Source organism: Lynx canadensis, chromosome F1 (assembly GCF_007474595.2).
Source record: "Lynx canadensis isolate LIC74 chromosome F1, mLynCan4.pri.v2, whole genome shotgun sequence".
Classification (NCBI taxonomy): Eukaryota; Metazoa; Chordata; class Mammalia; order Carnivora; family Felidae; genus Lynx; species Lynx canadensis.
Window position 1 is genome coordinate 10,584,593 of NC_044319.2, and position 15,178 is coordinate 10,599,770.

The 15,178-nt window shown below is 37.4% G+C and overlaps 1 protein-coding gene across 1 annotated transcript in view; it reads left to right on the forward strand.

Annotated features, from left to right (window-relative positions):
* DCAF6 (DDB1 and CUL4 associated factor 6) overlaps positions 1-15,178 on the forward strand; it is a 134,045-nt gene that overhangs the window by 35,284 nt on the left and 83,583 nt on the right. The window contains 3 exon segments of the mRNA XM_030303239.2: positions 9,979-10,092; positions 10,722-10,857; positions 13,711-13,925. Coding sequence (XP_030159099.1) covers positions 9,979-10,092; positions 10,722-10,857; positions 13,711-13,925 — 465 coding nt within the window.

Genomic DNA, 15,178 nt, shown 5'->3' on the forward strand with positions numbered 1-15,178 from the left:
AAGTGAGGTGAAATGAATTTAAGACTCAAGTATACAGCTTAACTTTTTCAGAAAAATTGCTTATTCTACAGAATGCTCTTTTAAAATCTTTTTGTGTCATTTCTTTGTATCAGAACGTTCATTGGTTTCCCATTATTTGTGTTAACTTGATGTATCTTTTTCTGTGATTTGAATTTCAGTTCTCTGGTAACCTCATGTTTTGGTGTGTACTTAAAGAAGTAGTATATAGCTCGATTTGATTTCCTCATCCATTCTCACAATTTTGGCCTTGAACTGGAGATTTTAGTTAATTTACATTTATTATGAAAAATGATATATTTGGATCTATTAATATATCTTATTAATTGCTTTCTCTTTCTGTTTTTTTTTTTCCTCTATACATTCCCCACTCGTCTTTTTTCTTCTTTTGAAATTGAGGATTTTGCTTTCTATTTTGTTTCTGCTACTTGCATGGAAAATAGACATTCCTGTTTTAAAAATTAGCAACAAAGTCTAAAATCAATAAATACCTTTGCCCTTCTCTGAATAAAGCCCTTTGGAACATTGTAATCTCTTCATCCCTTGTCTGAGTTCATATGTTTATATTGTTCTGAATTTAGTTGCATCTTTTCTCTCATGAATGAAATATTAATCATTGTCTTGTTAGTTAGTATTTGTTTACTAATACCTTTGGCTCTTCCACCACAGATTTTTCCATGTGGGGTCATTGTGTATATAAAATACATTCTTTATGAGTTTCTTTTTGTGCAGGTTTGTTATTAGAAACAATTTTTGTTTCCAATTATCCTTTTCTTTCCTTCCTTCCTTCCCTTTTCGTCTTTTTCCAGAAAATGAAGACTTTCATACCAATTCTTCACAGGTAGTTTTGTTGGATATAGACTTCTAGTTTGATAGTTATTTTATTTCAGATGATATTCTACTGTATTCTGACTTCATTGTTGAAGTTGAGAACTCAATCATCAGTCTAGTTGTCATTTCTGTTTGGTTAATGTGTCTCTCTGCCTTGACTGCTTTTAATTGTATTTTTCTTTGCTGTTTTTCCCGTCATTAATGTCACCACCATGTTCTTAGATTTAGATTTCCTATTTATTTGTCATAGTTGGAATTTACTGATGTTTTGGTCTGAGAAACTGGCATCTAGAAAAATGTGGGAAATTTGCAGTCAATAGGTCTTTAGTTATTCTTTACCAAATGGAGAGTTTTTTTCTTCTGGAATTCTGATTAGATGTATGTTGACCTTATTCCATCTACCATTAAACTTTTTTTTTTTTTTAATTGAAGTACAAAACACATAGGAAAAGTATATAAATCCTAAGTATATAGCTTGGTAAATTATCATAAAGTAAATCTATGCATGTAGCAACTATCTAAGTTAATAAATATGAAAGCATTAAGTATCCCCAAAGCCCCCTTATTCCGATATTTAATAATTTGTGAAATTCATCTATGTTGGATACAACTATAATTTGTTCATTGCTGTGTAGTATTCCATTGTGTGAATGTACCATGATTGATGGATTGTTATGTTGATGAAAATTTTAAATTTGATTTCCAGTTTGGAGAACATTCCTTTACATGATTTTAAGTACATAAATGCATATATACTTCATTGGGTATGTACTTAGAAGTAGACTTGCTTGGCCATAGGATATTTATTTATTTTAAATGTTTATTTATTTTTAGGAGAGAGTGCAAGTGGGGAAGGGGCAGAGAGCAAGGGGGACAGAAGATCCAAAGCAGGCTCTGTACTGACAGCGGAGAGCCCAATGTGGGGCTGAAACTCACAAACTGTGAGATTATGACCTGAGCCAAAGTCAGATGCACAATCAACTGAGCCAGCCAGATGGCCACATATTTGTTTGTTTTAGAGATATTACCAAATAATTTTGCAAAATAATCGTAACAACTTATATTCCTGCCAACAGCATACAAGAGTTTCTATTGTTGCTCATCTTTGCCAACATTTGGTATTATTAATTTCTCATTTTGGGAGTTTGTGTAGTGTCATTTTATGTTTCAAATGCCTTTCCCTGTTGATACTGCTGGAGTTGATCATCTCTTCATGTGTCAAGTGCCTATTCAAAATTCCAGTCGTTCTATTGGATTTTTCATCTTATTTCATTATTTTTTGATTTATAGGAGTTTCTTAATGTCTTCTGCATATAGACCTGCCTTTTCCTACTCTGTGGTTGTATTTTCACTTTCCTAATGGTGTCTTTGTTTTGTTTTGTTTAATTGATTTATTCATCACTTATGTATAACTCCCAGTGCTCATCCCAACAAGTGCCCTCCTTAATGCCCATCACCCATTGTGCCCACTCCCCCCACCTCTCCTTAATGGTGTCTTTGGATGAAGACATGTTTTTAATATTGTCTAATATATTAGTCTTTTCCTTTATTATTAGTTAGTGCTTTCTGCATCCTGGTCAGAATATTTTTTCCTGTCTCGAGGTTATGGAGATATTCTTCCATTTTCCCTTTTAAAAGTTTATTGTTTTGGGGCACCTGGGTGGCTCAGTCGATTAAGCGCCGACTTTGGCTCAGGTCATGATCTCACAGTCCGTGAGTTCAAGCCCCTCATCGGGCTCTGTGCTGACAGCTCAGAGCCTGGAACCTGCTTTGGATTTGGCGTTTCCCTTTCTGTCTCCGCTTCTCCCCTGCTTATGCTCTGTCTCTCTCTCAAAAGTAAACATTAAAAAAAAAAATTTTTTTTAAAGTTTATTGTTTTGTCTTTGCATTTAGATCTTATAATTCACCTGGATTTGATTTTTGTGGTAGCATGAAGTAGGAGTAAACTTTTTTTTCTCCATATGGATTTTTATATTAACGTAACTTATTTTCTTGGAAAATTAAATCAGAATCCCAAACAGCATACAAAGGGGCATTCCCTTTAAGGACATTTGAATAATATATATATATCCATTTGCCAAGGGTGTTTTTGTTGAATGCATATACAATGTAGTTGGAATCAATTTTTTTTTTTAAACCAAACTCTATCCATTGAACAATTCTGCTGTTCCCTTTTCCCCCAGCCCCTGACAACCTCTGTTTTACTTTCTGTTTCTGAGTTTTAGATACCTTGTGTAAGCAGAATCATGCAGTATTTTGTCTTTTTGTGACTGGCATAATGTTCGCAAGGTTCATCCATATCAGTCTATGGCAGGATTTCCTTCTTTTTTAAGGCTTATTCCTCTCTGATTGTATGTGTGTAGCATATAAGTCCATTTCCTCATTTACTCATCAGTGGACATTTGGGTTGCTTCCACCTCTTGGTTATTGTGAATAATGCTGCAGTGAACCTAGGGGTGCAAATATATCTTTGGGATTCTGTTTTCAATTTTTTGGATGTGTATACCCAGAGGTGGGATTGCTGGGTCATGTGATAAATCTACTTTTAATTTTTTAAGGAACCTCCATACTGTTTTCCATAGTAGGTGTTCCATTTTACAGTCCCAACAACAGTGAGTAAGGGTTCCAGTTTTTCCACATCCTTGTTTTCTATTTTCTGGGTTTTTTTTTCCAGGAGTGACCATTTTATTTTGTTTTTATTTTTTTTAATGTTTATTCTTGAGAGAGACAGTAAGATAGAGCATGAGCAGGGGAGGGGCAGACAGAGAGGGGGACACAGAATCTGAAGTAGGCTCCAGGCTCTGAACTGTCAGCACAGAGTCCAACGCGGGGCTCAAACTCATGAACCCTGAGATCATGACCTGAGCTGAAGTCTGAGGCTCAACCTGTTGAGGGGATGACCATTTTAATGGTTGTGAGGAGATACCTCACTGTGGTTTTGATTTACATTTCCTTAATAATTGGTGATGTTGAGTATCCCTTTTTGTGTTTGTTGGCCATTTGTATATCTTCTTTGGAGAAATGTCTATTGAAGTCCTTTGCCTGTTAAAAAAATTTTTTTTAATGCTTATTTTTGAGAAAGACAGAGTCAGCGGGGAGGGGCAGAGAGAGAGGGAGACACAGAATCCGAAGCATGAATAATCCTTTTAATGTGTGTTTTTTGTTTTATTTTGTTTTGTTTTGTTTTGTTTTGTATTCTGTGAAGAGTTTCATATAAGTATTCATCAGGGATATAGTCTATAGTTTTATTTTCTTTTAGTATCTTTGTCTGGTTTGGGTATCAGAATAAAGCTATCCACATAGAATGAATTTGGAAGTGTTCCTGTTTCTTCAGTTGTTTTTTTTTTTTTTTTGAAGTTTTTGAAAAGGATTGGTGTTAATTCTTTCTTTCCTTCCTTCCTTCCTTCCTTCCTTCCTTCCTTCCTTCCTTCCTTCTTTCTTTCTTTCTTTCTTTCTTTCTTTCTTTCTTTCTTTCTTTCTTTCTTTCTTTCTTATGTTTATTTTTAAGAGAGAGAAACAGAGCATGAGCAGGGGAGGGGCAGAGAGAGAGAGGGAGACACAGAATCCAAAACAGGCTCCAGGCTCTGACCTATCAGCACAGAGCCTGACCCAGAACTCAAACTTGGGAACGGCAAGATCATGTCCTAGGCCGAAGTCAGACACTCAACCAACTGAGCCACCCAGGCACCCCCTGGTGTTAATTCCTTAAATGTAGGTAAAGTTCCTCAGTGAAGCCATCTGGTTCTGGGTTTTTCTTTGTTGGCATGTTTTTGATTACTGATCTATCTCCTTACTATTTACAGGCTTGTTCAAATTGTTTATTTCTTCATGATTTAGTTTTGATAGGTTGTATGTTGCCAGAAATGTATCCGTTTCTTCCGGGTTGTTCCATGTGTTGTTGTATAATTATTCATACAAGTCTCTTAAGTTGCTTTTTATTTCTGGGACATAGTTAGTAATGTCTCTTCTTTCATTTCTGATTTCTGTTGAGTCTTTTCTCTTTTTTTCTCAGTCTAGGGAAGAGTTGTCAATATTGAAGATCTTTTTAAAAAACCAACTTTCAGGGATGCCTGGGTGGCTCAGTCATTTAAGCGTCCAGCTCTTGATTTCGGCTCAGGTCATGATCTCAGGATTCATGAGATTCAGGAGCCTGTTTGGTATTTTTTTCTCTGCCCCTCCCCCTCTTGTGTTTTCTTTCTCTCTCTCACTTTCAAAATAAATAAATATTTCAAAATAAATATTTCTCATTTCAAAATGAAAAAACCAACTTAGTTTCATTGATATTTTCTATCTTTCATTTCCTTTATTTCTGCTATAGTCTTTATTATTTCCTTCCTCTTCTAACTTTGGGTTTAATTTGTTGTTGTTTTGTTAGTTCTTCGAAGCGTAAATTGTTGGTTGAGATCTTCCTTATTTTTTAATGTAGGTATTTACTGCTATAAACTTCCCACTTGGTAGTGTACTATTTACTTAAAGTACAGATAGGGAAGTACTTTCTATTACCATTTTACCATTTTTTTCTGTGTGTCTTATAATGATTTTATTACTCTTGTTTTTATGTTTTCAATGATTCTCTTTTTTTTGTATTGACATTCTTTGATTCCTTTCCTTTGTGCATCTTCTACAGATGTTTTCATTGTGGTTAAAATAAGGATTACATAAGACATTTTAAAGTTATAACAACTTATCTTAAACTAGTAACAACTTGGGGGTCCCTGGGTGGCTCAGTCAGTTAAGCGTCTTCGGCTAAGGTCATGATCTCACAGTTTGTGGGTTCGAGCCCCACGTTGGGCTCTGTGCTGACAGCTCAGAGCCTGGAGCCTGTTTCGGATTCTGTGGCGCTCTCTCTCTCTCTCTCTCTCTCTCTCTGCCCTTCCCCTGCTCACACTCTGTCTCTCTCTCTCTCTCTCTCAAAAAATAAAAATAAACACTGAAAAAAATTAAAAAAAAAACTGGTAACAACTTCAGTCACATACACAAATTACTCCGTTACATCCTTCCCCCACTTTATTTTATTTTTTTAAAGTTCATTTATTTATTTTGACGGAGAGAGAGAGCATGAGCTGGGGAGGGGCAGAGAGAAAGGGAGACAGAACCTCTAAAGCACAATCCATGCTGTCAGTGCAAGCCCAATGTAGGGCTTGAACTTGTGAATCAAGAGCCATGACCTGAGCCAACATCAAGAGTTGGATGTGGGGCGCCTGGGTGGCTCAATCGGTTAAGCGTCCGACTTCGGCTCAGGTCATGATCTCACGGTCCGTGAGTTCGAGCCCCGCGTCGGGCTCTGTGCTGACAGCTCAGAGCCTGGAGCCTGTTTCAGATTCTGTGTCTCCCTCTGTCTCTGCTCCTCCCCTGTTCGTGCTCTGTCTCTCTCTGTCTCAAAAATAAATAAACGTTAAAAAATTTTTTTTTTAAAAAAGAGTTGGATGCTTAATGGACTGAGCCACCACCTAGGTGTTCCTCCTTCCCCCTTTTTATTTTCACTGTCACATATCACATCTTTGTGTATGTTGTATTCATTGACTCTAGTGTTACAATAATTTTAACACTGTTATCCTTTAAACTCTATGCCCAAATTAAAAGTGATTTACACATCCTGTTTACAAAGATTTCTGTAGTTGTCTATTTACCTTTCCCAGAGACCTTTATATTAAAAATTTTTTTTTAATATTTATTATTGAGAGAGAGAGTGAAAGCACAAGTGGAGGAGGGGCAGAGAGAGAGAGACAAACACACAGAACCCAGAGCAGGCTTGGCACTGTCGGCACAGAGCCCGACGCGGGGCTCGAACCCACAAACCGTGAGGTCATGACCTGAGCTGAAGTCGGACGCACAACTGACTGAGCCACTCAGGTGCCCCCAAACCTTTATGTTTTTCTATGCTTGTGTGTTTTGCTGTCTGGTACTTTTTGTTTTAACTTGAAGGACTCCCTTTAGTCATTCTTGGAAAGCAGATCTTGTGGTGATGGACTGAATCCCTCAGCTTTTGTTTATCAGGAAGGTCTTTCTTTTGTTTTGCTGGATATAGTATTCTTGGTTTGCATGGTTTTTTGGTGGTGGTTGTTGTTGTTGTTGTTATTCTTTTTCTTTCAGCACTTTGAATATATTATCCCATTCCCTCCTGGCCTGTGATGTTTGTGCTGAGAAATCCACTGATATAATGGGAGCTCCTTTGTACGTGATGACTCACATTTCCCTTGCTACTTTCAAGATTCTCTCTTTGACTTTCGACAGGTTGCCTATAATATGTCTTAGTGTGGCCTCTTTGGGCTCATCGTACTTGGAGTCCGTTGAGCTTTTTGAGTATGGCTGTCCATTTTCTTTGGGAAGATTTGGAAAGTTTACAGCCATTATTTTTTCAAACAAGCTCTCTGCTTCTCCCTTTTCTTCGTCTGGAACTTCCATATATATTGCTCAGTTTGTTGTGTTCTAGAAGTCTTTTAGGGTTTTCTTCACTTTCCTTCATTCTTCCTTTTTGTTCCTCTGACACAATAATTTCAAATGAGTTGTCTTCAGGTTTGTCGATTCTTCTTTCTGCTTGATCAAGCCTGATGTTGATCCCCTCTAGTAAATTGGTAAATGTTATTATATTCTTCATGTCTAAAATTACCATTTGCCTCTTTCTGCAGTTTTTACTTCACTGGCGATATTCTCCTTTTGTTCATGCAGTGTTTCCCTAGTTTCATTCAGTTGTCTATTTGTGTCCTCTTGTGATGCATTGAGCTTCTTTAGTACGATTAATTTGAATTCTTTTCTTAGGCAGTTCGTAGATCTTCATCTTATTAGGGTCAGTTACTGAAAATTTATTTTGTTCCTTTGGGCTGTTACACTGTATCTTTGTGTGCCTCATTATTTTGTTGTGGTTTTTGCTTTGGAAAAAATAGCCATCTTCTCCTGGTCTTTTTAGACGGGTTTTGTGTAGGGAAGGTCTTCACCAGTCAGCCCAGCTAGAGATTCTGGAGGTCCCTTAAACTTCTTATGAGGATGCATCTTCTCCGGTCCATTCAGAGAGATGGAATTTTCCATTCCATTCTGCTCCCTTTTCCATCTGTGATCCTGCAAGGAAGCCACTGTGCTCTCTTTTGTTCTCTCAAGTTTTATCAATGCTGAGTCAGGAGAGACAGAAACTAGTTCCTTGGTAGCCCTCTTCCACCTGCCTGTAAGCTGGAATGTTGGACATACATTCCAATCTTCTCTTTCCTTTCCAATGGAGAAGCTGCAAGTTGGGCTTTCCACCCGCCCCGCTCCCCCTCCGCCCCCCCCCCCCCAAGTTTTGTGCTGTGCTGCCTTGGGGAAGGCTCTGGTGTGAATTGAAATGAAATAAGCTTTTCTTATTCCTTTCATTATGGCTGTACTTGGCTTTGAACTTTCCTGGTATATTGCTTTCTTAACTGGTCTTTGGTATTCTCATAAAGGCTTTTTGACTTTATATTGTTATTAAAAGCCAGTGTTTCTCTAGGGGAATGAGTTGAGGCATCCTGTTTTGCAATTTTGCCGATATCACTCTCCATATGGATTTTACCCACCATCTTTTATGGTAAAGATTGTTTTCCCCGCTGTTGCTATTCAGTGTGCCATTAATAATAAATTAAGAGTCCATATGTGGATAGATCCATTTCTGTACTCTATTTTGCACCGTTGGCCTATTTGTGCTTTTTAAAATACCAAACTGTTTTAATTGCAATAGCTTTGTAATGAATCTTCGTATCTAGTAGAGTCACTGTTTCAAGATTCTTTGTGTTTCAGTATAACTTTTCAAACCAGCATATTGGTTTCCAACAAAAACAATTTGCTGGGGCACCTGGGTGCCTCAGTCAGTTAAGTGTGTGACTTTGGCTCAGGTCATGATCTCACGGTTCGTGAGTTTGAGCCCTGCGTGGGCTCTCTGCTGTCTGTGCAGAGCCGGCCTCAGATCCTCTGTTCCGCTCGCTCTCTGCCCTTCCTCTGCTTGCTCTCTTTGTCTGTCTGTCTGTCTCAAAATAAATAAACTAAAAAAACAAAAAGCAAAAAAACAATTTGCTGAAAGTTGGATTGTTATTATACTGAATTTAAAAATAAATACAGGGTAAACTAATATCTTAACAGTTATTACATATTCTAATCAATGAAGATGATATAGTTTTGCATTTATTAAGGTTTCTAATTTCTCTCAATATTTTACAATTTTTATGTGGTGTTACTCTAGATTTCCTTAAATTTTTTAAGTATTTGGTATTTTGGTAAGTCATAAATGTTATCTTTTTAAGGATTTTAATTTTTAAATGTAGCTGTATAAAAAATGCAGTTGGAGGGGCACCTGGTTGGCTTAGTCGGTAAGCATCCAACTCTTGCTTTTGGCTCAGGTCATGATCTGAGATGGAGCCCTGCATTGGGCTCTGTGCTGATAGTGTGGAGCCTGCTTGGGACTCTCTCTCTCTCTCTCTCTCTCTCTCTCTCTCTCTGCCCCTCCCCCGTTCGTGCGCATGCACACTCCCAAAATAAATAAATAAACTAAAAAAAAATACAATTGAGGGACTCCTGGGTAACTCAGTTAGTGGAACGTCTGGCTCCTGATTTCAGCTCAGGTCATGATCTCAGGGTTGTGCAATTGAGCCCTGGGCCCTGTGCTGAGCGTGGAGCCTGAGATTCGCTCTGTTTTTTCTTCTGCCCCTCTCCTCCACCTCATGTGCTCTCTCTCTCTAAAATAAAAAAAAAATCTTCCAATCCATGAACACAATACATCTCCCTTACTTTACTTAGGACTTTAATTTTACTCAGCAATGTTTTATAATTTTCAGTGTCATGTGTCTTACATATGTTTAAGTAGTTCATATTTTTCATGTTATTGTAAATGATATTATTTTTAAAATTTCAGTATCTGATGATTTTGTTGCTGGTATAGAGACGTGACATTGATTTTTACATATTGATCTTGTATCCTGCAACTTTGCTACATTTGCTTTTTCTAATAAATTTTTTAAAAATTGATTACATAGGATTTTCTGCTTACATGATCAGATCGTCTGTGAATAAGAAGACAGTTTTACTTTATTATTTATTCTTCATTTTATTTTATGGAACGGTAGCGATGTCTTTCAAAACCATCCAAGTGCTCAGTAACATTACCTGTACTTTTGTTTTCACCTTCAGATTATGACTGTACCCAATGACCCGTATACTTTTCTCTCTTGTGGTGAAGACGGAACTGTTAGGTGGTTTGACACACGCATCAAAACTAGCTGCACGAAAGAAGATTGCAAAGATGTAAGAATCAAATTTTTGTACAAGTGACAAAAAAATTAACATTATAATTAAAATCGGACAATAAGTTATCTCTAGGTTCGAAGATTGTGGATGGATTTAATTTCATTAAATCTTGCTGACCTAACATAATTACTCAGTTTTAGTCTTGTATTTTGGAGTAATTTTTTTTTTCCTTTTCAGAATGTAATTTTCATTACTCAAATATTATTTGCTTTTTTAACCTCCAATTTATCTTTCCATATGATTTTTCTTTTGATTGGTTTATAAGGAAAATTTACAATGTTGTGTTAGAAGTCAATTTTGGAATTGTGTAGCAAGCTGTAAAAAAAGAAAAAAAAGGAATTTTCCTTATAGTGATAAACTGCTGAGGAGGAATATTGACCACGTATATCTATTTTGATCTCACGTCAGCTGAATTTGTTAGAAACACTAACAGATATCTGAAAAATAAATGAAAAGGAAACCATGTTGTTGTTTTCCTTCTCATTATCATCCTAGCTTAGGATTTTTAAGAAAGGTTATTTTCTTCTAATTCAAAGGATAGTATTTTTAATGTTCAAGTGTTTTAAATCTTTAGAGTATCCTCTCTGTGGCAGAGCTCTGTGACGCTGGTGTTTTCTCTTTCATAGGATATTTTAATTAACTGCCGACGTGCCGCCACCTCGGTAGCTATTTGTCCACCGATACCTTATTATCTTGCTGTCGGCTGTTCAGATAGCTCAGTACGAATATATGATCGGCGAATGCTGGGCACAAGAGCCACAGGTAAACAGCTGTATGTTAGAGAAAATATAAGATTCTGTCAGTTCAAAGAATAAATCTATAGGACATATTTGCAGTTTTAAAATGTCATTAGTTTGTCATAAAATTCAGTAAACACAATGTAATTAAATAATACGGATTCATAGAAAAACAGCATTTTACCAAGGTTTTATGACCCTATCAGTGTGATGCTTTTGTAGTTTGTCACCTTAAAAAGTTGTAACAGTTGACATGTTAGTTTCCTATGACTGTCATAATGAATTGCCACATGTTGGGTGGCTTAAGAGAACAGAAATTGATTCTCACATTTCTGGAGGCTACATGTCTAAAATCAAGGTTTCACAGGGTTTTCTGCTGGTGGCTCTCAGGGAGGATCTATTGCATACTTCTGGCTTCTGGTGATTGCTATTCATCTTGGCTTTTAAGTGTTTCATTTCAATCTCTGCTTCTGTGTTGACATGCCATTCTCCCGTATGTGTGTCTGAATCCACATTTTCCTCCTTGTATGAGGACATATTGGATCTAGGGTCCACTCTAATCTAGTTATGACCTCATCTTACTAATTATATCTGCAAAGACCCTATTTCCAAATATCCCAAATATTCCAGAACCATTCTGAGGTTCTGGGTGGACGTGAATTTTGTGGGGGACACTATCAGCCCACAACACTTCGCCTTCCTTATTTTAAAAAAATTTTTTTAAATTTCAATTTAGAGAGAGTGAGAAAGAGCAAACAGGGGAGAGAGGCAGAGGGATAGAGAGAGAAGAGAAAGAGAGAGAATCCCAAGCAGGCTCCATGCTCAGCATGGAGCCCAACGCAGGGCTCAATCCCACGACCCCGATATCATGACCTGAGCCGAAATAGAGTTGGATGCTCAACTGACTGAACCACCCAGGTGCCCTGGCACTTGGCTTTCCTAATTTCTCTTTGCAGGAGACAGAAGAGTTAGAAAGAACAGTGACTTGGCTTTGTGTTACTGTATAGCATATGTTTATGCCTAAAGTACTGTTAGCTATGCTGTTGAATCCATCTAAAACTCCTCATTCTCTCCTCATCCACTGTGGGATCAAACCACTTCTGAAATACCCAACTGAAAGCCACGTTCTTCAGCATTTTTCAGTAAGGGAAGGCCAGGATTTTATACCCACATACCCACCAAATATACAAACATATGTACACACTTACATATATTCGCGTATTTTGTATTGCCCAAAATAAAAATGGACTTGGCCAGAAACTAACAATGTCAAGCTCAGGGTCAATTTATGTCCAGTAAAAATGAACATAGATTATGGAAATGGGAGGATGAGGTGGGGTTTGGTTTGGTTTTGGAACCGTGATTGAGGTGTCTTATGTATCTGGATATGCACTTTTAGGGGGAACAGTAGTAATATAATATGAAATTGTAGGCTAACTTACTATTTCTCAACAGATGGGACACGGTTGACATTTTCGGCAGAACAAGGCCTCCTTGTGCAGTGTTCGTACAGTTTTATGGGACTCTCAGAATTTAGCATTCCCAGACCTCCAGTGCACAAAATGCCAGTTGACCCTTTCTCTATTATACTGTATTATGTTGATGACTACCAAAATTAATTAAAGTTGGAATACTACCCCCCTTCGTTATGTTATAAGAGGAAAATTTCAGGACAATCAAAAATCTTTTTTTTTTTTTTTTAAACTTTTTTTTTTTTTAATTTTTTTTTCAACGTTTATTTATTTTTTGGACAGAGAGAGACAGAGCATGAACGGGGGAGGGGCAGAGAGAGAGGGAGACACAGAATCGGAAACAGGCTCCAGGCTCTGAGCCATCAGCCCAGAGCCTGATGCGGGGCTCGAACTCACAGACCGCGAGATCGTGACCTGGCTGAAGTCGGACGCTTAACCGGCTGCGCCACCCAGGCGCCCCCAAAAATCTTTTAAAAACATAGGGGAGCCTGGCTGGCTCAGTTGGAAGAGATCTCAGGATCATGAGTTTGAGCCCCATGTTGGATGTAGAGATTACTGAAAGAAAGAAAAGAAAGAGAAGAAAAGAAAAAAGGAGAGGGGAGGAGAGAGGAGAAGAGAGGGGAGGAGGAAGGGAAGGGAAAGAAAGAAGGAAGGAAGGGACGGAAGGGAAGTGAAGCGAAGCAGAGGGAAGGGATGGGAAAGAGAGGAGAAAGGAAGGAAGGAAAGGGAAGAGAGGGAAGGAAGAAAAGAGAGGGAAGGAAGGAGAGGGAGGGACAGGAAGGGGAAGCAAAGGGAGGGAAGGGAAGAGAAGCAAGGGAAGGAAGAAAAGGGAGGGAAGAGAGGAAAGGAAGGGGAAGGAGGGAAGGAAAGGAAAAGAAGAAAAGTGAATGTAAATTTAAAAAAATTTTATTTGCTATCTTTTTTAAATGTTTACTTTTGAGAAAGAATGAAAGTGCGAGTGGGGGAGGGGGAGAGAGAGAATCCCAGGCAGGCTGTATGCCGTCAGTCAGCACAGAGACCAACTCAGGGCTCAGACTCCAGAACTGTGAGATCGTTACCTGAGCTGAAATCAAGTCGGACTCTTAACCGACTGAGATACCCAGGTGCCCCTAAATCATAAATCATTTTAACTGATTAAATAACTCATATTTCTAATTAAATGCTTTATGTAATCTGGAATTCCAGCAACTCAGGAAATTTTTTAAAAGATATGTAGACTTTATGCTGTATTCTTTATTATTTTGTTATAAAATCAGACTATTGAGAAAAGAGCCTCTTCTAGAAATAGAACAGGATAGTTTGGATTTTATATTGTTACATTAAATCACATATCTCATAATTCAGATTAAGAGTTTTTAAAATGTTTTTCTTAAAAAAATTATACAACTTCCTATTTTCTTATTTAGGGAATTATGCAGGTCGAGGAACTACTGGAATGGTTGCCCGTTTTATCCCTTCCCATCTTAATAATAAGTCCTGCAGGGTGACATCTCTGTGTTACAGCGAAGATGGCCAAGAGATTCTTGTTAGTTACTCTTCAGATTATATATATCTTTTTGACCCGAAAGATGATACAGCACGAGAACTTAAAACTCCTTCTGCAGAAGAAAGAAGAGAAGAGGTAAGCTTACTCAAAACCGTGTTCTTCATTCAGTTCAGAAGACACTGACTCAGTGACTCCTGGGGCCTGTAGGCCTTCAAAAAACAGAATTGATTCGCAAGACATTTGTAGTCGAAGTTTTGAAAGAGGACTTGGAATATACCTGGAAGAACAGGGGCTGACTAGAAAAAAGTATTGTGAAACATTTTTAAAGAGAAAATTTTTAATAGCAAAATGTTTCTTTAACTTTGTGGAGGCACAGGAGCAAGCAAGAAATATCAACAGTTCTAACAGTTGCGGGAAAAGCGATTAAAATAATAAAAAATGGGAGGTGTAAATTCCCAAGAGACTAAATGTTTCTGTTCATACACCAATGGGAGTTGCATCTGTTACCATTTTCTATTCACATGTGGACAGCAATCCCCTTCTCTCCTGATGGTGCCTCTCTTTCACAATTGTGAACGAGTGGCATACATCCGTGGGTTTATTTTACAGAACACATCTGAGCGAATGAGAAAAAGGCAAGCTAAAATACACGCACACACACAATCGGGGGAGGAGGGGATTGCTGACCACATATGAATGGAAAATGGTATTTGGTTAACTCCTATTGGTGAACGAAAACATTTAGTCTTATTGGAGTTTATATATCACATTTTATATCTGTTACATATTTATCTATGTACGTACAATATTCTATATTGAAAACTAAGTGACAGAATTGCTGCCACTAAAATGACTCTACAATAGTGAACCATTAGGGTGCCTGGCTGGCTCAGTCATTTAGAGCATGTGACTCTTGATCTTAGGGTTGTGGGTTCAAGTTCCACATTGGATGTAGAGAATTTTTAAAAATAAAATCTTTAAAAAAATAAAATAGCAAACCGTCTTATTTATAAAAGGCAAAAACCAGAAAAAATGTATCTTTGACAATATACAGCAATAGAAAAATGTTTGTTTTAACCTATTAAACTTCTTTTCCCAACATATTTTTCACTTTGGCTTTTTTTTTTTTAATGTCCTATGTTTAATCACTTGGCTTGTAAATGTTTTTGAAATTAACTGTTGCTTTATTAATTATCAGTGACTTTTTGGTATTGGACCAACTCCTATCAGTGAACGTATTTTAAAGGTATTAAGGAACAACAATTTTGTAATTCCTGTGAGATGCAAAACTAAATCCAGTACTTATGGTTGCGTGTTTAGAGGGCTATAAAATTAGGAAAAAATCAGGATAACTTTATAAATCTATTTTGGGCTTTTGAAAGTGTCGG